Source organism: Mangifera indica, chromosome 18 (genome assembly GCF_011075055.1).
Source record: "Mangifera indica cultivar Alphonso chromosome 18, CATAS_Mindica_2.1, whole genome shotgun sequence".
Classification (NCBI taxonomy): domain Eukaryota; kingdom Viridiplantae; phylum Streptophyta; class Magnoliopsida; order Sapindales; family Anacardiaceae; genus Mangifera; species Mangifera indica.
In genome coordinates this window covers 10,824,637-10,850,808 of record NC_058154.1, presented here as the reverse complement: position 1 = coordinate 10,850,808, position 26,172 = coordinate 10,824,637, and the positions used below count along the sequence as shown (strand labels likewise).

General features: G+C 32.0%; 2 protein-coding genes across 12 annotated transcripts; one reads left to right on the top strand and one right to left on the bottom strand.

The window, feature by feature from the left end:
• Positions 1-3,325: 3,325 nt before the first annotated feature.
• On the top strand, positions 3,326-16,716 carry LOC123201949 (B3 domain-containing protein Os07g0679700-like). 11 transcript variants are annotated; one of them, XM_044617574.1, is made up of 15 exons: positions 3,332-3,515; positions 3,644-3,698; positions 5,783-5,902; positions 6,441-6,575; positions 8,278-8,383; positions 9,631-9,712; positions 9,877-9,975; positions 10,710-10,812; positions 11,085-11,292; positions 11,526-11,625; positions 12,143-12,317; positions 12,746-12,825; positions 13,784-13,990; positions 15,157-15,222; positions 16,271-16,716. In XM_044617574.1, the coding sequence occupies exons 3-13, from the start codon at positions 5,896-5,898 to the stop codon at positions 13,793-13,795; spliced, it is 1,107 nt and encodes a 368-aa protein (XP_044473509.1). In that variant the 5' UTR covers positions 3,332-3,515; positions 3,644-3,698; positions 5,783-5,895; the 3' UTR covers positions 13,796-13,990; positions 15,157-15,222; positions 16,271-16,716. The 11 variants fall into 11 exon arrangements, with proteins under 11 accessions (XP_044473507.1, XP_044473509.1, XP_044473511.1 ...); XM_044617576.1 differs by lacking the exon at positions 15,157-15,222 and having other exon boundaries at positions 13,784-13,905; XM_044617573.1 differs by lacking the exon at positions 15,157-15,222.
• Positions 16,717-19,987: 3,271 nt separating this feature from the next.
• On the bottom strand, positions 19,988-21,399 carry LOC123201479. The gene is made up of 2 exons (XM_044617001.1): positions 20,703-21,399; positions 19,988-20,604 (listed from the first exon to the last, which is right to left on the bottom strand). The coding sequence occupies exons 1-2, from the start codon at positions 21,286-21,288 to the stop codon at positions 20,222-20,224; spliced, it is 969 nt and encodes a 322-aa protein (XP_044472936.1). The 5' UTR covers positions 21,289-21,399; the 3' UTR covers positions 19,988-20,221.
• Between the last annotated feature and the right edge of the window lie 4,773 nt (positions 21,400-26,172).

Here is a 26,172-nt window from a genome sequence, read left to right as displayed (position 1 = left end):
CATGAAGAAGAAATAAATATTCACATTTATTATGTCACGGTTAAAATGTTGATTTTAATGTGAAACTTCATTGAAAAGTGTCGTTAGTTTAAAAAATTTATGTGAAATAATTCAATAAATCATTAATAACAAATTACCAAGTTAATATTAAATATTTTTAAAAACTCTAACTAATTTATTTATTTACAAGTGTGTATACTTTTGCATATTTTGTGGACATAGAAGCTTGCTTTACCGATGACATAGAAGTTCCAAAAGCTTTGAAAACTTGGTGGGCATTTTGAAGAGTAGCTGTCTGGGTCAGCAAAAGTTATGTCTACGCTCTCGAGTTTAATTTATTACTAAACTTTTACTTGTTAAATTTTATAAATTTAAATATTTATTAATTATTAATTATTAAAATTAATAAAATCAGTTATTTTTATAGCTAAAAATATCATTTAATTAGTGATATTTAAAAAAAATAATATTTTATTTTATTTTTCTTTTAAATTTTAAAAATTAACATTTTTCTCCCAAATTAAATTTTTAAAAAATAATATTTTTCTTTTAAGATGATTGCTCCCTCTAGTAACCTCTCTCTCTCAGCATTTTCTCTTTCTTCAACAATCTTCTAAGATAACTACAACATTGTTTTGGTTTGGTAAGACAATTGTTTTTCTATATAAAGATGAGATCTTATCTCAAACGAAAATAAGACAAAATAGTTTTTTTCTCAAACGATCATTAAAGGGAGAGAGAGAGTTTTCTTCTCAAACAACCATCAAAGAGAGAGAGAGACCACAGAAAAAGGTGTCAGAAGGAGTGTTTAGATAAAAAAAATAAACCCTGAGCGGATAAATATTATTTTTTAAAACTTCGCATAAGGAAAAATTATTATTTTTTATAGTTTATAAGAGAAAATAAGATAAAATTTTATTTTTTTAATATTATATATTAAATAACGATATTATTTTTAAAATTAATGAATTTTATTAACTTTTAATAACTAATAATAAGTAAAATTTTGAATTTTTAAAATTTAAAAAGTGAAAGTTGGGGAACAGATTAAAGTCAAGTGAGAACAAGTCTTGTGGTCCTTATTAATTTAATAATTGGAACATTAATTAATTAATTAACAACAATATGTGCATTGATTATTGAGTAAAGTGTAATTAATTAAGTAAATAAAAATATATAGAGTTGCCATGGAAGGGTCAAGGATCCAATCAGTTAAGAAATGTATAGATAGTTATTAGTATTTTATAATATATAATATATTTATTATGATATAATATGATATAAAAAATCATATATATTATAAGATATATCAAATTAATATAATAAAATAAATAAATTATATGATAAGATTCGTATTTTATGATATAAAATATTTTATTAATATAAATTAATATATTTAAAAAAAAAGACATAATGCATAAGGATGTATGTAAAAAATTTTAATTTTTAAAAGTATAAATGATATTTTTTAAAGTTATAGTATATGGATTTTAAATTTTTATTATTTTATTTTTTTAAAATTATATATAATATAAAAAATTAAATTTTTAATTCACATTTACTGTACTATTCAACTACATGATTGTTGGAAGAAAGAGTGAAGTAAAGCATGTCTGTTGTTTATGAATCATGTCATGTGATGGGGGCAGAGGTTCAACTCATTGAACATCATTTTATGGGGAAGATGAAATTCTCTGACAAAGTTAAGGCAAAGGCTGCAGCCACAGTGTCCTTAAAAGAATAGTTTGGCACTTACACTGGCTCCAAAAGCTGCTGCCAATTTATTCTCTCCTTCCTTGAGTAGCGCTCAAGTTAAACAATCTTGTCCGGTAATATTTGGGTCATCCAGTAAATTTTCAAAACTATGGGGGTTCGTATTATCTGAGAAATAAGAGCTATTTTGTCCACGTGGGTGGCTTCGATTGCAAGAGGGTTGAACTTTAAAGTAGAAAATTTATATCAAACTAATATTTTTAATTTACTTAATTTAATAATTATAAAACTAATTACTCGCTTTGATCCAACCTTAACACAACCGTTGTGGGGTATATGATTTTTCCTATATTGATTAATTTATTTATATTTTAAAATATTAATTAATTATAACACAAGCTTTGGTGTGAAGGGATATGGGAAGAGAAGGCATTTAAATAAAATTTTTAAGACTTGAAAGTTGTAAATAGAATGAATTATCAAATACTTTTTATACTTAAATCATATAATGTGAGTTGAGTTAGATTTGAATCAAACTAAGTTTTAGCTCAATTCAATTTTAGCAAAGTCAAACTTGAGTTTGCTTTAAAAGTATTTAAGATCAATTCATTTAAGATTAGACAAGCCTAAGTTCGAGTTTATATCGAGTTTTGAATTTGACTTGATAGTAAAACAATATCATTTTAATTAATTTATATCGAAATTTTTAGATTTGCAAACATTATGAGCAAAATAGCCGTAAAACTTGAGCTCGAGAATATTAAAATTTTAAGCTCAAGTTCTAGTTTGTTTAAACTTAACTCATTTTAGATTCATTTAAACTAAGCTCAATTTTGAATTCGGATTTTAAAAGATCATCTATAACAATTGTTTTGAAACCAGTTTGGACATTGACCTAAGTGAAGGGGTGGCCCAATTCAATTAACCATTGGACTAGTTGTCTAACGGTCAAATCAATTAATTGGTTAAAAATAATATTTAAAACAATTACATTAAACTTAGTTTGATGACATATATTACCAAAATTAATATATGAAGTATTGAGTTCAAATCTCAATAATAATTTTTTGAAAAAAATTAATTTTTATGTTGATCAAGGCAAATCTGGTTTTTATGCAGTCCAACTAGGCAATTCTAACCGTTCAATTCAATCCCACTTAAAGAACAAATTTCAAATAAGTTGAAACTATTTTAAGTAATGGGTAACAGTTCAATCAGTTAGCTTAGTTAGTCCGATCTAATTTTTAAAACCATGATTTATAGTAGATGAATGAGAGAAAGATTCAAATCCTCGAATCAAATTCTTTAGATGGTCCTACCTTAAGTGAAAATGAAAATTTGCAAAAACACCTGAATTGTTATTTGAGCAAGGCTATGCGTACATATATTTGATACATAGATGATGTATCATAATTTATTTGAGTTTATTTTATATTTAATTTAAAATTATCTAATTATATTATTATATATTATCTATATTTTTAAATTATGTATAAAAAATATGTATACATAATTTTATTATTATTATTTTAGTTTGATTCAAGTAAGCGAGTGGGCCGAATTGTCCAATAAAACTCTCCTATCGGCCCAATCGGGCTCACTCATACGTAAACTAAAAGATTGGAGGAAAAACTGCCGTTCCATCGAACTATTGATTTACTGGAGCAGGGTTGTATCTTTCAAAATTTTTTTTCGTTCTCATGGAAAATCTCAAATGGCGAAGAATAGAGGCGAGAAGAAGCGAAGCGGCGCAATTACGATGGACGTAACTGAACCAACTGTTTCAGATATGGTTGAAGAAGGTACCTGAGCTATTATTTCTCTCAATTTTTCACTGATTAACATTTGAGTTTTATTTTTTGTTTCCTTTGCTTTGATAGTGTTCGTTTAGTTGTATTTATTAATTTGTTTCTATTTATATAAATTGCAGTAATTGACGCTTCAGAATCTGGAGCTCAGAAGCAAGCTCCTAGTATGCTCAACATGTAAGAATTTAGCAAGTAAAAATTGCTCTACTGCTTATTTTGTATGCATTATTTCGTAATAATTATCATTTTTGTTTGTAAATAAGCACCGGATAGGTTCTAGTTATGTTGTTAATTTATCATTTAATGGGCTTGAAATAATTAGATGGAAGTTATTGGTTTTGTTAAGATTAGGCAATGTTGAGATGAAACGTTTTTACTGTGGAACTAATGGGAGTTTTTAAATCTTGTTAGTTGTTACATATACACACACACTCTCTAGGATTGATGTTTTTGTGTGTGTGTGTGTGTGTTTTGTAAAATTATATGTCAATTCTTGAAGGGAATAACTAGTAGGAGTTTTTAAAACTGTGTCTTTTAACTCTCTTATTCCAGGGTTGAGGTTTGAATTTAAACAAGGAAAAAGTGGATGTTTGCTAAATGGGATTTATATATGAATGTTCTGGGTAGATGATTGTAGTTTTTTTTAACATCTGAACTCTCAGAGGGAATAGTTGATTGGAGCTCATAAATTTTTTCATTTAGCTCTTTTCTTCAAGAGCTCTTCTTTTTGAGAATCATGTAGGAATTTAAAAAAAAAAAGGCAATTAGCTAAATTCTGTAGATATTTGCCCAAAGGCAAGAGATGAGGAATATAATTTTTATATAATGTAGGCCCTAGGAATGCTTATGAAGATTCAGGTTTCACTTTCAGTGTTCTTGAGTGGTTATTTCTGTGGATTTCTAATACTTTCATGGACTAAATGTTAGGATTGAGACACTTGTCATCAATCCAGTGATCCATTTTTATTATAAATGTAATTGTTAGATTTAAAAAATGGGAAGAGAAAAAAAATATTAGGGTTTGGGGTTTGAGGGCAGCCACCTTTGGCTGATTTAGGGAGGTCTCCGGCGCCTCGAATGGCCGGAAAAGGGGAGGTCTCCGGCGCCTCGAATGGCCGGAAAATGGGAGGTTCCGAATTCCTCGAACTATTCGGTTTATTTTGTAATATTTTTAGTAATGAAATATTTTAGTTATTATGTGTTTTGTGTTTTGATTTTGTGTTTTGATTGAATAAATGCTGGGTTCCTAACAAATGGTATCAGAGCGCGTTCGATCCAGCGGAGAAAATAGATGGTCGGAAAAGTAAAAAGTCGCCGGAAAATATTTACGGAGGAGGCTGTGAGTCGGTGACTACATGCTGGAAAAGTGTCAAAAAAAAAGAGAGAAGAAGAAGAAAATGAAGATAGAGGAAGAAGGAAGATGAAAAGGGAACGTCGGCAAGGTCTGAAAAAAAAAAAAAAACATATTCAAACCAGAGAACGCAGAAGGAAGAAGAAAGAAGGACGAAGGAGATGGAGAAGAAAGAAGAAAGGAAAAAGACAAGGAGAAGAAAGAGAAAGGAGAGAGAAAAATAAAGAAAAAAAAATAAAAAAAAATAAAAAAAAGAGGGCTGGAGGGCAGTTGCGGTGGCTTGTTGGAATGAGAGATGTGATGTGGTGTGGCTGCTGGGAAAGAAAAAAAAGAGGAGATGGCAGAACTTTATTGGGAAGAGAAAAAGAAGATGTGGGGTGTTGGGAGAAAAAAAAAAAAAAAAAAAAAAAAAAAAAAAAAGGAGCAGAAACAGTGGTGTGGAGAAATATTTCAGTTTATTAAAATATAAAAAAAAAAAAAAAACAGAAAACTCATCTTGAGGACAAGATGATTTTGAAGGGGAGGGAAATGTTAGGATTGAGACACTTGTCATCAATCCAGTGATCCATTTTTATTATAAATGTAATTGTTAGATTTAAAAAATGGGAAGAGAAGAAAAATATTAGGGTTTGGGGGTTGAGGGCAGCCACCTTTGGCTGATTTAGGGAGGTCTCCGGCGCCTCGAATGGCCGGAAAAGGGGAGGTCTCCGGCGCCTCGAATGGCCGGAAAATGGGAGGTTCCGAATTCCTCGAACTATTCGGTTTATTTTGTAATATTTTTAGTAATGAAATATTTTAGTTATTATGTGTTTTGTGTTTTGATTTTGTGTTTTGATTGAATAAATGCTGGGTTCCTAACACTAAACCTGTTTGTTGAATTTTATCTGTTTCATTTGTCCGATGAGAGAAGATGATGACTGATTCTGAGACCTTTTTTGAAGCAAAAAATCAAGAAGGGAAGACCAATGAAGAGGTCAAAGAATGTTTGAAAGAAGAATGCCATAGACAAAGCTATATCATAAAATGACAAGTATGTTGAGGAGAGTTTGAAGAAAGATAGCAAATCATTGAAAGCTCAATCTACTAAATCAATATTTGACTTATTCTGGATTATCAAGATCATCTCAATAAAAGGGGCTTATAGATACCATATGTTAAAAGTGAGATACTACATTGTCAGATCAGATTTTTTTTTATTAGTTAGTCTAGTCGTAGGGTTTTATAATTAGTTGAATGTTTTAGTATCAAACTTACGGAATTGCCATTTCAAATCAGTCAATATCCATAAGGATCTGTATGTATAGCATAAGCATTTTCCAATTTGAATTTTTGTAATAAGAGATGGCGTAGTAAAGAGACATCAAAAGTTATAATGTATTTGAGTTTTTATTTCAAATGATTGTAGAAAATTTGTTCTAAAACTCTTCTCTTAATGATTGATTCTGCAGATTTTCAATCTATTTGTGTACTTTTATATTGTTTCCATGTCGTTTATTTGGATTCTGCTCTATTTTAAACAACAAACATCTGTAAGTTGACCTTATATCGTGCCTTTTTGTTTTGGCCAGCCCTTCCATATGATGCCAAACTTGATCTGGGTGTGGACTTCTGGACTGTGGCTCTACATATTCCAACTAAAATTCACTTTCAAGGAATTTTGAACACATTGCCCAGATCCCGTGTCAAACTCAGAAAACGTTTGGGTAAGAGAAAGCTTTTTATATGTCTTTTTTTGACCAAATCTTCTCTCCCTCTGTCTCTAAATCATTGCTCTTTCTTAATGGATTTTTTTTTATATATAATTCTATAGGGGTTTTGCTAATTTTCGTACCAAAAAATTTTCTTGGTGGGGAATTTTAAATTGTTTTCAAAACAATGGGTGACAATAGAAATTGAAAAATCCCTTAAGGAGTTCAGATAATTGTCCATTGCAAAATTCAATATACACTTTTAAACTTTTAATATTCCTTTTATTTTTTTAATATATTAAGTCATGAAGATATCATTTATTTGTTTGGAATTAGAAATAGACTGACATCCCTCAATTACCATATATTTGGTGAAGTCATCTAGACTGATAGTTTTCTTAATCCTGTGAGCTCTCTTCTCAATATTCATAAAATTTGGTAGAGTAATACATTTTCCCAACCAGGGTTTGGTTTAAAAACACTTTTTCACTCTTAAATGACATAAATAACAATTTTCTATTCAAAATAAAACCTTATTAATGAAAAAAAAAAATCATAAAACGGTGCCAAGAAGTGAAATTGTCATTTTATCCCTATTATTTTATTTTTAAAAATTAAAATACAATCCTAAATTAACAAAAAATTTAAAACCCTTCTTTAGTAACGTACAATGTTTGCCCCTTTAGGGAATTAATTAAGCCCTTCTTTGCTAACGTACAATGGTATTAAATGCAGAATACTTAAATGGAAGAACATTAAATTACAGTCTATATAAATGTTCTGGTCTCTCTGCATGAACTTCACTGGCATCGTGCATGCATCTGTCTAAACTTTTACCCAAAATGATAAAACTATGTGGAGTGGCTGACCTAAGAATTTTGCTTAGAAGGGGCCTCCATTGGCTAATCAATTAGTTCAACTTTTAAAAAAAATCAAATTTTGAGTGAAGAAAATAATACAATATCAATAAATTATAATGGTTTGGACTGTATTATTCATTAAACTAGAAAATGAAAATGATAATTTTTTCTAAAAAATTAGGGTAGGCCTAGCCTAACTATTTTAATTTAAAAAAAAAAATTAGGGTAGGTTTTGACCTACCTTAACAATATGTCAGGTTGTGCAAATTTAGGTGTCAATAATAATGTATCATTAATCATTATGTGATTGTATAATTTTTAAATTAGAGATACAATAGCATACAATCATACGATGACATTTCATTGTTAAATAAATTGATACTAATTATAAATACATATTACAAAAAAAGAAGTTATAAATAACTCATAACGTTGCTTTGCTTAGTTGTAATATAAGTGCCTTATTTTATGAGTCAATAATCAATATTATGTCACATGAGATAAAAACTCAACAGAAATAAAGTAAATTTTATTTAGAACCATTATTATTTTTTCTGTGAAAGTATCTTGTATAGATGTGAGTGATCACCCCATATTTTGCCTCATCATATGACTTTGACTAAACACGCACAAATGACAGCATACAAACCGTTGAAGGAATGTGTCGTGTTTCTATCACTTAAACTTGTCTTATTTGTCAAGTACTGTCACTGAATCGCTGTCGTCTTTTCTCTAATTCTCTTACACTATAAATTTCGGTAGAAGGAAAACCAACTTCAGAGTTACCAAAATAAAAGAAAAAACAACTTGCAAGTTTTTCTAGATTCTCTCAATGGCTTCTTCATCCTCTTCATCAGCCTCTATGAACAGGATGTGCTTTTACTGCAAGGTAGTCTCCGCCACCCTCTGGCCTGGCTGGCGCCTCCGTAATGGCAGCTCTGCTCTGCTTTGTAACCATTGCGTGTATGCTTTTTAACATCTTCTTTTAATACATCTTTTGTTGCATGTTTTGATTCTGTTGTTTAATGTGACGTTTGTCATGTAAATACCTGTATGGATGGTGATGATTTAATGTGTTTCTTTGATTGTTATTTCATTTTTTTTAACTTAAAAGGTGGTAACTGATTTTCCGTTTGGGCTGTGACTAGATAATTTATGGGAGGTGTTGATGAATTTGAAAGGGTTTTTATGATGATTTTTAGTATTATAAAAGAGTTTTATCTTGATTTTAAAAGTATGTGAGTTTCTCTATTAATAGATTGAAGAGGCTGCTGAGAATTTTGAATAGGGAAAGATTTGTAAAACATAAAATTTAATTATTTACAAAGTGCATGTAATTTAGATCAATGGAACTAAAAGACCAATGATGTTTCCTTCGTTTTTTTATAATGATTTGGAAAACATTTCAAGCTCTTCCTTTTTTTTTGGCCCAAAACTCTTGATACTCTTTTGGGAGAAACCATTCAGCTAAAGTTTTTGGTTTAGTAGTGTCTAAATGGATGTAATTTGATAATAATCATAGATTGAGGTTGAGGAAGATTCACATCTCCTAGGAGCTGCAGTTTGGACCCTTACACCTTAAAAGAAGCGGGTTTATGTGAGCTATATCACATACTTTTGTGCCTTCTATTGCTTAGGCGAGATAAGATTATTTTGGCTTTAAATATTAAAATGACGTCGTTTTGATATAACTTTTATAAAACATCCAGCACATTATTTTTGCTCTTTTCCCTGTACATACATTTTCTAGTTTGAAATCTTTCTTCTATCTTTTATTGCATCTTTGGAGAATATATGCACATTTTGTTCTATAAATAATTGATTTATATAAGTGAATTATCTACACCAATACCAGATAGCTGTTTTAGAATAAAGAACATTATACAGTTACAATATAGGCATATTAGTTAGTTTCTCTATACTATTGGCTAACTGTGATGAAAAATTCTCTTTTATGCATTTATTATTGGCTAATGATGACTATTATCTGATTGGAATCTGCTGAAGTAGAAACTTTAGTATGCTTAGAGTATTATTGCTTGTAAATTGTACTGTGGTGATTATATGGATTCATATTTTTTTAAATTTTTATGTACTCAATTGACATAGCAAACCTGTGTATTTAAGAGAATCCCAAAAATATTTAACCTGACTTTCTTATTCTAGCTGTTATGATTACAAATAACTGACTTAATGGTTTGCAAATCTAGTTCTGCTTATGAGGAAGGAATATTCTGCTATATTTTTCACTGGGATGCCAGCGGTTGGAGAGATTGTGTTACTTGTAAAAAGGTAAGCTGAAAACTTCTGCACATCCCTTATTCTTGTTTTTACAACCTAGTCTATATTCTTTTCTACCTATGTAGGTGGTTATGTGGTAATTTCTGGATGTGACATCACTTTGGTTGAATGAACTATACTGAGTTGTTTGCATATACTGATAATTATCTGTGCAGATGGTTCACTGTGGATGTATCATGTCAACCCATACACATACTGAATTGGATTTTGGAGGTGTAAGATGTACTGAATGCATATCAAATGATATGCTTATGGTATGAATCGACTATTTGTTCCTTACCTTTTTAAATTTCTCGTTATTTTTAATTATTAAACTCCAATCATCACCACTTCATTAGTTAGCAATGCTTTTCTAGCATATTCTGCAGACAATCTTTCACATATATAAACATTATATTTCACTTGAAAAGCCTAATATTTATAATTCATTTTGTTGTTTACCATCTTTTTTTGAGATTATTGGATACCTTTTGCGATGACCTTACTTTTCTATTGTATCTGCGCTTTATCTCTATGTATTGCATCTGTTATATTAGCTATCAGTAAAGTACATTTTCAGTACTCAGAATCTCTTTAGTCCTTTGTTATTCTTTTTGTTCAGTCTAATCCAAATACTCATTTGGATGAAGTTATTCTTTTTGTTCAGTCTAATCCAAATACTCATTTGGATGAAGTCATGATATGTAATTGGATAGTTTGGCTGAAGCACTTAATTTTATCCTGTAACCTCCGACTACAACAACATAAATGTCAGCAGATGCTTTTAAAGGATGATATTTACTATTCATAATGATTAGATGATAAATTTGATGTTTTATTATCCAAAAATGTCAAATTGCTGCTAATAAATTAAGTGATTACCAGATTCAAGTTTAATTGAAATGTGTTGGTTACTTTGGCATTTGTTAACTTACTTTAAAACTGTTACTTGTCCTTTAGTCCACAAATATGAAGTGGCACCAGACTAAGTCCTAAGGTTGTATTACAGGGAGCAAACAGTTGCAGATCCAAATTCAAGAATGCTTGTCCCATGACCTTGCGAGACCTGCCAGAAGTTAGACTATCTCTTGACTTGGGCAAAGTGATCACTGGTAACTGTCAATAAATCATGACCCAGGAAAATAGGGAAACTGATAATGAGTTAAATGTTGCAGCCAATTGATTTCTTTTTATTTGATACGCTTGAAAAGTTTTCATTTCATATTTTGTATTAATGTGGAAATTACTTCTTTTATCACCTATAGACCAAAAAGGAATGCATAGTAACATTCTGATTCCTTTCTCTCCCTATTCTTGCACTTGTTAGTATTTGACTGTAATAGAAATAGTGATTACTGAGCCTAGCCGGTCAAATCTGTTGCAGGCATCACTGATGGGACACCATCACAAGAAGATGCTCATTCATGTGAAAATAGAGAACAGTTGCACACTGATTCACCTGATGTAGTTGATGTATCCGAAAGTTCTACTATCAATAAGCAGCCTCAAAGTGACGGTCCTAGGAAAATCCATTCATATCGTAAATACCTGCCTGAGGCAAGTGATGAGGATTTGGAACAAATCCAAAAACAGTATCCATGACCTCTCGGATTCATTTTGGTTTCTGTGCACTTGTTTAGATGAAAAAATTAACTAGAAATCGGATAATCATGATTGTATAATCAGTATGGTACATGTACTAATTAGTCTGTTTTTTTGAATTAATTTTATTGTTAAAAAGCTTTACATAATTTTTATGTGAGATTGAATTCATATACTTCTCAATCTTGTCTTCCTATGAACATGATCCTTGATAACATCTCAGCTCAAATTCTTCTGTCATTCCTTTGTTTGAAAAGGAATTGACCAGCAGTGATGCAGACCCAAAGAATGGGCGTTTGGTAATACCTAAAAAATGTGCACAGGTGAGTTTTCTTCTCTTTCTGCAGTTTAAGACTGTAGCATTGAAAATTTTCAAAGTTAACGGCAATTTAATGTTATCAATTTTGAAAATTTGTGCTGTTTCTATATTTTTAATAAAGTTGTTACAAGTACAATGTTAACGGTGATATGTTAGGTTTTGAGATAGACAGAGTATTTTGTGCTCTTTTTTATTTTTTTCTTTTAAATATTTACCAAGATGATGATATACCCTTGTGAAACTTGAGCCTTGTTACTGATATTTTGGTTGAAATAATATCTATGCTTCCATTGTGTTTTCATCATTTATTATAATTTTATAGTTCTTAAAATTCTTTCCATGGATATCTTTCAATAATTTCTATTAATGAGATAAAATAATTAAAACTTATTTAAAGGTTTAAAGCTTATGGTTGCTATTATATTGTTATGTGATAGCAAAAAGTGATTTTTTAAATATTTTCTGTACTGGAATCTTTGGGTTTGAAGGTTTTCAGTTAATAATTACTTACAATGGTATAGGATTATCTTCCAACAATTTCTGAGCCACAAGGAGTTCCTATTAAAATCCAAGATACAGGGGGAAAATACTGGAATTTTCGCTACCGTTTTTGGCCTAATAATAACAGCACAATGTATGCTCTAGAAGGAACTAGAGATTACTTGGCTGTGAATCAATGCCAACCAGGTGATAAAGGTACTTTATTGAATTCGTCATGCATTTATGGTCGGCTTGTCATTTTCTTTTGACAATTTATGTCAGTTACTTGTTTGTTTTTGTTTGAATCTGCATTTCAATGATACTTTGTTGTCTTTTCATCCTATTCTTTTAGCTTCCAAGTCATGATTAGTGCAACTGTACAGACGTTGAATTTTTTGTCTGTACGCATTCATTTCCTTGTGCTTCTTTGTAACAAAATTACCTGTGTAAATTATGTTATATATGATACTAATGTCAGTTGAGTTTCCTTCTTTAAGTACCTTTATTCGTCTGATACTTTCTTGTGTCTGGGAAATGTTTTGAAAGATTCTGAGGTGTTTATTCCAATTTATTTAAGAGATATTCCTACCCATGAGAATATGATTTGTGTTACGGAGTAACTAAGAGTTGTTTGGTTGTTTCAGTTGCATTTTATCGGATAGAACCAGAAGGTCAGTTGGTCTTGGGATTGAAAAAGGCTCAAGCAAGTACATCTGATCTAGAGGTACATACACAATGCTATCAATCCTTGATGAATCCATATCTAATTTGTAGGAGGCATTTGGACTGAAAGGGTCCTGCCATGTCTCTTGGTACTTGTGGGTGGTTACAAAAGAAATTTTTTTTCTCTATTGGTTTCGATATTCAGAAGTATTAGCCTGATGTGTCTCCGCATTAAGATAGAATCTCCTTTTGATAACCTGGAATGATGAAATGCTGCATAAATGGTCTTAACCCATAAAATTGAGGTCACAGATTAGTGGTTAAGACCTTTGGTTTCACTCCCTTGGGACCGCATACTTGGGGTATTGCAACCTATAAGATTTCTAACTAGCAATGCTCCAGGGTCCTTTAGAAGGGCCCAGTGTAGAGTTCTTGAACTTTAGAGAAAGGTGGATGCTGGGTTTATGAAAAAATGAGGTTAATAAGGATTTGGACTTCTAATTCCCTCTTAGTACAAGGCTCAAGAGATTCATGGTGAAGTGTTGATTTTGATGGCTTCTATTGTTGCCTTTGATTAGAAAAGAGAGAAATATAATCATGGTGTCATATATTTGCAAATTTTCATGCTACCATTTGTTGGCTCATAACTAAATGATGACTGGTATCTCTATAAAGTACTTAGTGTACTAAATTCCTCCCAAAGTTGTTAAAACTTACTATGTTTCAAATTCTTTAAATCTTTTCATTTGCCTTTCAATACATTCTGCATCATGTGTATATATGTTTTCGTACGAAATTGTTTTTCTAGAACGTTAGTTATTTATTTTCATCTAACCAAGAAACACAGAGTCAAAGGCAATACATGCTGAGAACAAGAGGGGTAAATGCTCTTCTTTCATTTGTGAATGCATAAACGTTTATAGACTTAAGATGTTACAATAACAGTATATAGTTTACTTCATATTTCCACGTAACAATGTGAAACTTTAACGATTCTGAAATTTTGTGCTCTTTTCCAGAGTTCAAAATGATGTTCCAAAAGGAAGATTACCGTCCTTTCAAGTCTATTGTGAATCTTGTGCTTTCCATGGATGCCACTGAAGCTGGTTGGTGGTGTCAGATTGAAGCTAGTCTTTCTCTCGTAAACTTAAATTATCCTTTTCCCTTTACTTTTGAAACCCACCTAGATACAAGGAAAACAAATTTGCTGTTTTTTTAACTTTTGGGTAAGTACAAATTTGTTGTTTCATTTTGTAGTTTCTTGGATTGCTTTCACAGAGAAACTTTCTCTTACATTTTTGAATTTCCTTTGGTAATGAAAGCATTTTGTTAGTAAAGGTGAGGTTGTTAAGAAGCTATAATAACGAACCAAAGTACAAAACAAAAACCGTTAGTTTGGGTGGGTATGAAGTATCAGTTAATAAACAGCCTCAGCTGAACTAAATGTGAATTGATCTCTTTCTGAAAGCATATACAATGTGAATGCAAAAAGTTTAGGAAACTCCAATCTTTAGACAACATTAAATATAGTTTTCTTTTCTCAGAGAAGCTCTAAATCAATGTTAAGCAGCTACTCAAAATGTTCATTGGCAGTTGATAATAGCAATTCTGTGTTTTTTCACTTCAAAACTTGTATCTAGAGGTGATAATGGGCAAGGTTGGATGAACAGAAACTAATTAAAGGTGTAAGCCTGAACCAAATACCCTTTATTTATTTTTTTCCCAATAATGGATTTGAGACCTTCACCAAAGCAAGAATAGTCCTAGGCCTAAGAAATGCTCCACCTCAAGAAAACATCGTTTGGAAATTATTAAAATCAAGGGATATTTAAATTGTGATAACAGTTCTGTGTAGTTACAGGCTTATGCGTGTGAGAAAGCTGCAGTTGTGTCCTTACTCCATGGGATTAGAATCATGTTTATACTTTAATTTTTCAAAAGCTGTTACCTTATTCTGAAATATAGGATTTGGGTTTTATCAGTTAAAGTTTGAATTCGTGTGACTTATATAAGGGCTGATAGACTATAATTCTATTATTGGTGAATACTAAAACTCAGTTTTTCCTCCTTACCGGTTACAATTTGCTTCACATTTTCTTTTGTAAATTGCATTATCTACGTGGTTGTAATGGTAGCTTAATGTTTAATGTTTAATCTTTAATATGTAGGACTCTTGTATTTGATACGTTAGCTAGTCTCACTAGACCTATGATTTCCACAGACTGCAGCACATAAATGATAAATTATAATCTAGATAATCTGTTAGAGTTAAGCTTTTAATCTCTTAGTATCACAAATGACAATAGAGAGGCAAACCTAATTTTTGCAAATCCTATGGCCCCTTATTATGTTCTGTTTGCTGTTACACTATCGAGGTTACAATTCATTGCAGTTTAAAGGAAGGTGCTCTTGTCAACGAAAGACATGCAATATATCAAAAAGATATGATTTGAAAATGGTAAACTGATATATTTTTAGATAACCAGTTTGAATCTCCTTAAATCTGGTTCTTTGCATTCAAGAAATCAAATCATTTAGGTTCTTTGATAGAGGCATTTCTTGGAATTGTGTCTTGAGTCACAAATATTGTAGGCAAAGGAAAAGTTTGCAATTTGGGACTCTTAAAGTGAAATTCAAATTATTTCTTGTGGCAATTAATATTTATCTTTAAAAAGGAAGATGCATTGGTGACAGAGAAGCTGAAAGTTGAAGTAATAACAGACCCTTCATTATTAGGAGAGATAGACGCAGTCTAAGGAACCCTTGCTATTAAATTTAGCTAACTCAATAGTTCATTTCAGAATAAATTGTTTTTCTTTCATTTCAATTAGCTGAAAATTCTAATTTATATTGGTTGCTCCATAATTCTAGTAGATTGCTGCCAAATTTGAATCCAAGTCTTTAATGTCATAATTCCTTGTGCCACATTATTTATTTAACTCTTAGTAAACATTTAATTTTATGCCTAAAGACTTACGAAATTGATGACCACAGTTAGAGTGTGTCTTTTTCATGTTTTAATTATTAATAGAAGCAGAGGAATCTGGACTATATTTGACTAAAACATAGGTTCTATAGATGGAAATATGCCCTACAAGGCAGCCAGAGTTTTATTAGCTGTTGCTTTCTTACTATATTGTAAGTTCTATGCATGTATTTGCACTTGTAGTATGGAAACCATGAAACTGAGTTGGCTAATTCAAAGTACTTAACAGCCTCTGTTATGTGTATCTCATGCAATGATAAAGAATACGATATGTTGTTTCTTATTGTTATTATTACTTTTTGTTTTTATTGCTATGATCATTGTGGAGCTCTAGTTCTAAAGTTTTCATTATTCATGAGAAGTTCAGTTTATGAATAGTTGATGGATTTTTTATAAGTCTTACTGACCAGACAATTTTAGCTTCCTCTGCAAGAGGGTTTTGCTTTCATACATCCAGTAACCCTTTTTTATTGCTACTGAGGGTCCTTCATAACTTTTGTCCACCTTGTGAATCTGTTAGGTTTCAGGTTTATATTCCACGTAAAAAGAAGGCCCAAATAAACAGCAAAAAGGAAGTCAAGAAAACGAGTACACTTGATAATGTGGAACTCAAACAGGGAGCAAGTTTACAAGAATCAGTGCAGCCAATCACAGTGAAGCAACAGGACACTTTTGTGAGAGGGTTGGTAGTTGGGAGCAACAAAAAAGGAGAAAAGACAGACTGAAGAGACAGAAGGGAATTCAGAAAAAAGATAGCACAGGTTAGGAGGGAGAAGATGGCCTCTCGAAGTGCCTAGGAGTCTTCTGCAGTGTTATTTTGATGTATAGCAGTTTATTTGTATTTTTTGGGAAAGTACTGTGCAGTTGTAACGTTTTGGAGTTTCTGTATTTAACAATTCAGTGATACAAATGTGTACACATGTAACTTTTGGAGTATGATGAAGGAATGAAGCCCTTTTGATGCTGTGTGTTTGTGTTATGTATCAGACCTGCGAATGTTTGAATGTGTTGAGGTGCATGGAATAATAAAGCCTGTCACAGAATGTCCCATATAAAAGCAGGTTCTTATTGCAGGGAAACAGTGTACATTGATCTGGAAATTCATTGCACATATTGGATTCACCAGTATTCAGGGGAACTGCTACAGGAGTTTATTCAGGTACCTATCAGAATCTCTTTTTCAGTTTGGTAAATGTTCAAAACGCTTTCTTCCTTGATATTTTATCTGTCCTTGTTCTTAGAAACTTAATTTGGAAGTTCAATAGCTTGGAGGTTGCATTTGAAGATTTTCTCATTTCTTCAAATTATCTTTCTATATTCCACGTGATATGTAGTATTCTTGTGGGGAATTATCTGGATTGAATTATTTCTAGTGCTATTAGATATAGTATTTTCCTCCCTTCTTGAGTTGTATATGTTTTTCCTTGTTTTGTTAGGGATAATAAAATGGTTAATTAATATAAATCTTATTTTTGTAGTGTTGACTTTATACTTACCATTTATATTGAGTAGGTTCGAGAATGATATGAATGGTGCCTCTGTTATCAATTTGGAACAGTGATTCTATTCTTTGCATCTAGATTCATGAAAGTGTGTAGATCCTTTTTTTTTTTTATTTTATGAAAATGGAATAGCGAGTTATTTACTGTTGAAGTCTTTAATAAGGCTCATGTCTGCCACATTTTCTTGCAGTAAGATCTGCTCAATTTGTACCTATGAAGATCAATCTAGTTTGCTTTATTAAGCCAAGAAGACATTTACGAGAAAAATCAGTGGATGCTGTTAATTCTCATATTATATCGAGTTTATAATTATTTGCTGAATTGCAGATTACTCATAATTATGTATAACAGCTTGGTTTGTGGGACTGCTGCCAATCTATTTATGAAAATAAACACACTTTCCCCTCTCCAAGAAAGTATTTTTGCTAATCTGTTTGATGTATGCTTTGCTATGCCTAATAAGCCTAAAGGTCTGATTCAAGTACTCAAAGCAGCCATTTTATGAAAATACTGAAAGATAGGACTGTAACGAAAGCACCTCTCTTAGACCGACCTTGCTTTTGGAGGTCCAATACTATACGAGACCCCTCTATGTATGCAATGCATTTAGGAGGATCAGAAAATAGGATTCAGCACATAAATGCAGTATATTTGGCTTACAGGGTTTTTCAAAGACAAAATGTGCTCCCATTTGCTTTTGAAATGCTATTGGATGATTTTTCCTTCTATTCCTCTGAAATTTTATCTGTCTTCTGGAGTTACTATAGGATCAATGTTGGGGAAAGCCAATTTCATATTAAACTATTGGTGGAGGTTGCAATTTGTCAAATGACTCCTTGATTTATTTAATTAGCTATTAAAGTTTTGGTGAACCACATCATTTGCAGATGGGCTTCCTCATTTGTTGATGGTTTATTTCTTTAGTCATGGCTAAACAGATGACAACAGGACATGTTTGATAGGACCCAGTGATTGGGGGAAGCTTACTATCAACGTACACAACTGGCTATGCTGCTCCTCCTTCTTGCCACCTCTTTTGCCAGGGCATTGCAGGTTTATGGCTGTTTACTTGTGCTTATTATTATTGATTTATTATCCCTGTTGGAGTAAGATAGAAAAAGCTGCTACAATTCATCTGACTTGAATATTTTCTTTCCCAAATTAATGTTCTTCTAGACAGCTGTATCTCTTATCTCTTTCTTTTCTTTGCTTTCCATGTTGGCTTTCTCTTATGCACTTCCTGTTTAGTTTTTCTCAGTGTTTTTATTACTTTTCAACCTGCTTTGAATGTTTGGGTTACTGAAGTGAAGGTACATATCACCTTGTATTTGTTTTTTTTCCCAAAAAAATAAACTTCTTCTATGTGTCTTTTTCTTCAGAGCCTGCTTTCGTTTGGCAAATTCTCCTCATGGATCAATCCACTGAGGTACTCTTAATTTAGCCAGCATTGTTGCCATAGGAACTTTCTGTCTTTACGGCACCTAGTAATGTTTTCATGATCATCATGTTGCTCACAATCAGTGTCTGTTTGTCACAAAACATAACCTTATTCTCATTTCTCTTAAATTTTTTGTTTTTAATGTGCTTATGTCTTACTATTTTCTGCAGTGGTGCACTTCTCTTGGGAGGTGGTGTGTACACTTTCTTGGATAGGCTTTTCCCTCCCACGATGGCAATGTAGAAAACACTCCCTGCAGTATTGAGTGAGAGGCATTGTACAGAAAAGAGTTAAATAAAGAAATAAAATATCACAATTTTTATTATTGCCAGCAGCTAAGTCATTCGGTTGCACACTCTTGTAGATGACTATTGTTTGTCAGAACAAAGCATCTCTCTCATCTCCTTGTCATTTCTGTGCTTCGTTAGGCATGATAAGCCCAAATGCACACAATCTTTTAGAAACGTTTGGATAGCAAGAAAAAACGTGTCATTTGTGGAAAAAACATTAACCTTATTTGAGGATTATCATCTATAAGTAAATATCACTCCCTATATTCTTTTTCTTTTTTATAACGGAGAATCTAGAAGATAGACTATTGCGTTTAGTCGGAAATTACATTTTTGATTTAATTGGACTTGAACTAATTGCTTATATTTTTTTTGTTACATGGGTTTTTTTTGGGTAATGAAAAAACTTTACTTGAGTCGAACCATCATTTTAAGAGTGAAAAAGTGTTTAAAATTTCTCTCTTTTGCCATTCAAATTATTTTCTTGGGCAAAATTGTTCTCATACTTAGAATTTCTCTCTTTTACCACTCAAGTTACTCTTTAAAACAAAGTTGCTCTTATATTTAGAATTTTTTTCATTTGCCATTCAAGCTATTAGGGCAAAGTTGTTTTCATACTTGAAATTATTTTTTTTTGTCACTCAAGTTACTTCTTGAAGCAAATTCGAAATATAATAATCAAATTTATAATTATTATATTAAATAAATTAAAATTTTATAAATATAATAGAGTTTTGAATTTAGACTTTGTTTTTTTTTTTAAATTTTAGTATTTGATCAGTTTTGTTAGCTTTTAAGATTTTTAGTTAATAAACTGATTCAGTTTTTTGATTTTTTTATTGAATTTTTTTTAAAAGAAAATCTCTCTTCCGGTGACCTTTGAAGATTGAAATAATTATACTAAATAAGTGAAATTTTATATCTAATGAGTGATCCCATACTAAAAATAAATTTTTTTTAGCATATGTGTCTTTTACATTAAAAAACAAATGATGAAATCTCACAAATACCAACAAAATAATATGTATTACAAATGTCTTGGATGGCAATCTGACATGATTTGATCAAAACTCAATTTGATTAGGTTGTACAAAATTACAAGCTTGAAAATTACGGTTTGAGTTATATTTTAAACTTACTATACCATCGGATTTGAGTTGAAACTGAACCATCCCAAGTTCAAAATTAGCTCGATAAGCGAACCGGGTCCGGCTTGCAGCTGATCATGATCATCAATCAATTCATCGTGGGCGATGATTTGCTCTGTTTCTAATAATCTGATTATAATGTTCCAAAGATTCCTGTCTCTGCAGCCTCATTTCCTCGTTGAACTTCTTAATGAACGCCTCCACTCGGCGGTTCAACTCCTCCCTTCCCAGCGACGGTTCTTTCCTCAGCCTGGCCGGGTTCTCGCCGGCGTTGCTGCTGTCGCTGAAGGTCTCAGCGTTTTTCATTTTAGGTGGAGGCGGAGGGGAGCTCTGGCGGCGCACGTGCGTGTCCCACGTGTCGGACTTCTTCAGGTGCCTGTTTAACGGCATTGCTCGCCCGTCCGTTATTTTCTTCCATGTGCTCTCTAGAGTCTCCTGCCGTTTCGGCTTCGACACTTTCAATATCGCCTTCCCACCTGAGCAAAATTAAATTTCATTTTTTTTTTTTATAATTTTTGTTTCTGAAAACAAAATGTTTTTTCATAATTTTTAATTCAATGATAAATTACGTTACCTTCAGGAGTTGTTTTTACAGATTTCTTATGACCAAATCTTGCTGAAACCAGCGGCTTCTCTCTTTCGTTCTCTTTATCTTTCTCATACAAATCCAATAATTCTGTAGACTCAGTCACCTCCGGCGGCCTCACAGCCTCCATTTCATCTCGACCTTCCATCATCGCCACCATCTCATCACTCATCTTCTTCTCCTCCTCCTCTTTTTCCACTGTTGGATTGAAATCACCATAGCCAAGAACATACCCAGTTCTTGAATGATCTCCCGATACTACTTTCTCTTGAGTACTCACCAAAACATGGGCCGAAACAGTTGAAGGATTCTCGTGATTTTCGTGGTCGTGTTGCTTTTGGAACTTAGAGGAGGCAACAATGGAGATTATGATACAGTTGATTACTAGATAAAGATACGGCGGCTTTAACCACTGTAACATAACTTTTAAAAAACTCGGCACATCTGATGACACAAAATCTGATATCAATGGAGCTGAGTTTTTCAAAACTACACCCGCTGATACCACAAAAGTTGATATCAAACCCACTTTAAGAGTCAGTATTAAGTTCCCGGAATTCGAAAAAGTCGACATTTTTTTCTGGCTTATGGCATAAAAAGATCAAGAACTCAGGACTGAAAATTTAAGTTTCAAACTGAAGAGAGTTGAGAAGTTAAGGTGAAAGAGAGGGAGAAAATATGAAAGTGATACAAGGGTTTCTGTGGGTTTAAATAGAAGATTCATGGGAAAACGAGGTTAGCGTATTTGGAAGCGCTTGCGTGATGAAATTGATGGGGGCCGTTGGATTGGGAGAAAAAAAAAGCTACTGGAAAAGTGTTTTCAGGTAGACGCCTGTTGGATCAGGAGGTGACACGTGGACACAGGTGGGTGATTTGGCTTTTCCCACATGGCATTTTGGGTAATGTGATATTGACATGTAGCTATTTATTTCAACATAAATCTCGGTTGCCGCTTCAGCTGGTAATGATAAGATTACGCTTCTTTAGCATTATTATAATCTTAAATAATTCAGACCAATTTTTTTTAATTATTTTTTATAGAAATATTAGGATGGGTTTTACACCAAAATCATATATATATACATAATTTTATATATAAATAATAATATAATATTATATCATTAAATAATTAAAAATAAAAAATAATATAATATTTAATTATATAATAATATATTATTATTTATATATAAAATTATTTAAATACATAAATGTGTAGATATTTATCGATTTTAAATTAAAAAATAAAATAATATTTAATTATATGATAATACGTATAAGTATATACATATTTATACGTCTAAAATAAGAAAATTTCCGCAATTTCTGAGAATGAAAATCTTTTTTAATCAACCAACCCACCACCACATGGATCAAGAGAACAGCATGCTATAACAACAGAGACAGAAAATCATTTTCAAATAGGTAGAAAAAGAAAAACTTGATCTAACACTTCAAGTTGTCTTCAAAAAGTTATCTTTTAGCTGGTATGTATTGGTCGTAGAGCCTTCTCCTGGTCAAAAATCATTTTCTTTTACCATTGCCAGTGGAACAATGGTCTTAATTTAATCTAAAACCTAAAAAATTTCTTGTTCAAAGGCTCTATTGAGTAATAATCAAGGTTTACTTGCAGTAATCTTCCTAGAGAAACTAAACAAAACAACTTTTTTTTTTCATATTCTAATCCAAGAAGGTACTGTTGACAGAACCCGATTGACTGTAACATTTAGGACGGTCTCTGGATCCTAAATTCCCGGCTGTGGGTGGTGGGTATTTTCAGTCTCCCATGTGCAGAACACGGTTGTGGCTGCAGCCCTTACCGACCACCCTTTTTAAGTAAAACTAAATGATGGGAGATAAAATGTTATTATATAGAAGAAAGTCAATGGTAATGGCAAATTTGTATGTCGTTACATTATTTTTGTCTTATTTAGAACGATGGTGATCACATGAACACTTCATTTTTTATTTTTGCTTCTGATTCTTTTACTTGAAAAACATTGCATTTGGTGCCATCTTGCATTCAAATGGGTTGAATATGCTTCATATCTTACTATGTTCTAGATCCTTATTGGTAAAAACTAAAAGGGTCTCTTATCAAATAAAAATAATATAAATAAATTATATATAAATATGATAAATTAGACATTAACATAAGTCAATTGATTTTATAAAATATGAGTTTCGGTCTCTATACTTATAAATTTAATATATTTTGACAGGGTATCAAAATGACCCATATTTTGACATGATATTAAAACCTAAAATGATATTTTTAAAGCCTATGGTGATTACATTTGAAGGAGGGTGATTGAGACTAAAAGACTCTTATATAAATTGTAGTCTCTATAAAAATTAGTGGTATATAAGTGTAGTAGATTTAATCTTAATATAAACTAATTAGTTTTGTATAACATGAGTTTTAATTTTTACACTTATAGACATAATATATTTCGACACTTATTAAAAAGGTGATAAAATGTTATTACTATATTTTTAGCTTAACACTTGAGAGAGAGCGATAGAAAGTAAAATAGTCTTATATAAATTTTAGTCTCTATATAAATAAGTAGTATATAAGTGTAATGGTTTAGATTTTAATATAAACTAATTAATTTTGTATAATATAAGTTTTAATCTTCATATTTATACACTTATAAAATATTATTACTATATTTTCAGCTTAGTTTAAAGTTGTAAAAACTTGGATTCACGAGAGTTTCCAAATGGTTGGTGGCAGAAAAACCTGAATGGAAAGGGAACTCTGGCAATAAGTTGGTTTGGCAAGATCTGGATTTGCATGGACTATAAACAAGTGTAAGTTTTTACGGAGGGAAAAGATGCAGAAAACTTGACCCTCTTGAATACGCAAATTTGTATGGTCAATATATTATAGCTTTCTCTATACCAACAAATATAAAGACTTGTCCTGCCTGCGAGACGGCGATCAATTAGCATGCATGATCATATTGAAGCTGACATTTCTACAGAATCGTGTGCGATTATAACCTCACAACCAGCCTAACAACTAGTTGCAATTTGATCTTCCATGAAGTGATTATTATTGTTTTTTATTAGTAACCGAAGACTCTACTTATATTAGTTGGATGAATAAATCTAAAACATAATAATTGAACTCATAACATTATATTAGGGAAGTCAGAGTTTTATAAACGTGATAAAAATTCGAACTTTCTACATTAGTGGATATATAAGAGTCCAAATTTGTCAAATCACTTATGTTATGATTTTTTATATCTTAGGTTTCCCGTTCCATCATTTAACTTATATTTTTCATGTAACATTTAGACTGATTAACTTTATGAAATTACATCGATACTTTCATATATTATAAGTAATATAAGAGACATTTTTATTTTTTCCTAAGGAAATCTTTAAAATTACCATTACTTGGCTTTCGCCTGTGACCATCAAATCAAATATGAATAATTCGTCATTCTCTCTTTAAAACAAAAGGTGTTTATAGTTTTGTTGATGCGTGAAACAATTTTATCTTTTTCATATTATTATATCTCTAAAGTCAATAATTCTATATGAGAAAGTGTTACAAAAGTTCAAATTCAAATTTTTTCATTAAAAATTTTAATATTCTATCAGTTTTAATAACCTCTGAGGTTAAATAAAGTAATTATTATTGAATTTTGATGATACATATTTATAGTCCTCGTCACGGGAGGTGGTAGATTGTGATTTTGACTCAAAAATTATGTATCAAAATTGGGTTGTTAAAATTGTTTGACATTTTTACTTGGCTCTTTGAATTTTGAGGTATAGGGTGATGGTTATTGATTTGTGAACGTGTTTCTTGTATCCATAAACAAGTTATCTTCCTGCGTCCTTAACCAAGAGATAACTGATATATTAACACGTCTTTGATTTATAGGCAAATTGATAGATTTTTGAGAAAATTTGGGAAGAAGTTTATTAAAATTATAAAACTTGACCAAACTGAAAGAAGAGGTAGTGGAAAAAGAGATTACTTTATGTATTAGAGGATATAAAGGGAGAAGGACTATTTCCCACCCAACTTTTGATGCGTTCTCAATTTGCCACCAACGGCAGATGAAAATCCAGTTTTCCCACCCGTGACCAAACTGCCGTCCAATTTTTCAGTTAGGGACAGGGGCAAAATCGTCATTTACTATTTAAAACATTAAAATTTTTAAATTTTACCGTTTCCCCCCTCCAGGTTTTAAAAACTAATAACTAACCCATCTTCAAAGTTTGAAAAGTTTAGATTGCACCCTTGGGGTTTGCTTCCTTCTCCGGCCACCATCGACGGCCGACGCATTCGACCGATCTCCCATCTCCGACTACAAAGGACGACGAAGGACGACGCTTCGACGACGACTACAAACGACGACGCTTCGATGAGGGACGCTTCGACGACGACGACGCTTCGTCTGTTCTTCCAGATCTCCGTCTCCGTCTCCGTCTCCGTCTCTTCGTTTGTTCTTCCAGATCGACGCCCCCCATCTCCGTCTCCGTCTGTTCTTCCAGATCTCCCATCTCCGTCTGTTCTTCCAGATCGACGCCCCCCATCTCCGTCTCTTCGTCGCATCGTGCGACGAAGGGATCTCCGTCTCTTCGTCGCATCGTGCGACGAAGGGATCTCCGTCTCTTCGTCGCACCGTGCGATGAGGAGAGGAAGATCTCTTCGTCGCACCACCGCCGTCGCACCAGGAGAAGGAGGAGGCCGGTGACGACGCCGGAGAAGACGTCCGGAGTTGAAGTTGGAGAATGGGGGTGAAATGCTAGTTTTGAAAGTTATGGGGGGCGGCTGTATTTTGAAAAATATGGAAACCCTAGGTTTGGGGTGAAAATGTTAGTTTTTAAAGTTGAGGGGTATTTTGTCATCTGCCGTGGGGTGAAAATGTTAGTTTCTAAAACCTAAGGGGGGTGACTGGTAAAACTCTCACATTAATTTTGAGAAATTAAATTGAGGGGTATTTTTGTCATTTCATCTAACAAGGGTAAAATAGACATTTTACCCTTATGCAAACAGAAATCATCCATTTTAACAGCTTATAGGTGGAAAAACTGGATTTTCATCTGCCGTGGGTGCCAATTTGAGAACGCATCAAAAGTTGGGTGGGAAATAGTCCTTCTCCCGGATATAAATTTAAGTCTTTTTTATAATATATCAAAATCAAATTTTTTATTTAATTGATTCAATGATTGTGAAATTACTCACTGAACTTGAAGTTTTTCTTATTCAATGTAATTGGTTCGATATTAAAAAAGTGATAATCTAACTCAAATAAGAGTCTCGATACAAAAATTAAAAAAAAAAAACCTTTTTACTTTTACTTCCACAAATCACAATTATGTATGGTTATCTATAATTTAATCTTTAAATAATAGAAATTCTGAGACAATAATTATCGAATTATTATTCTAATTTAATGCATGTTTTCTTCGTTGCTGCAAGTCTGTCTAA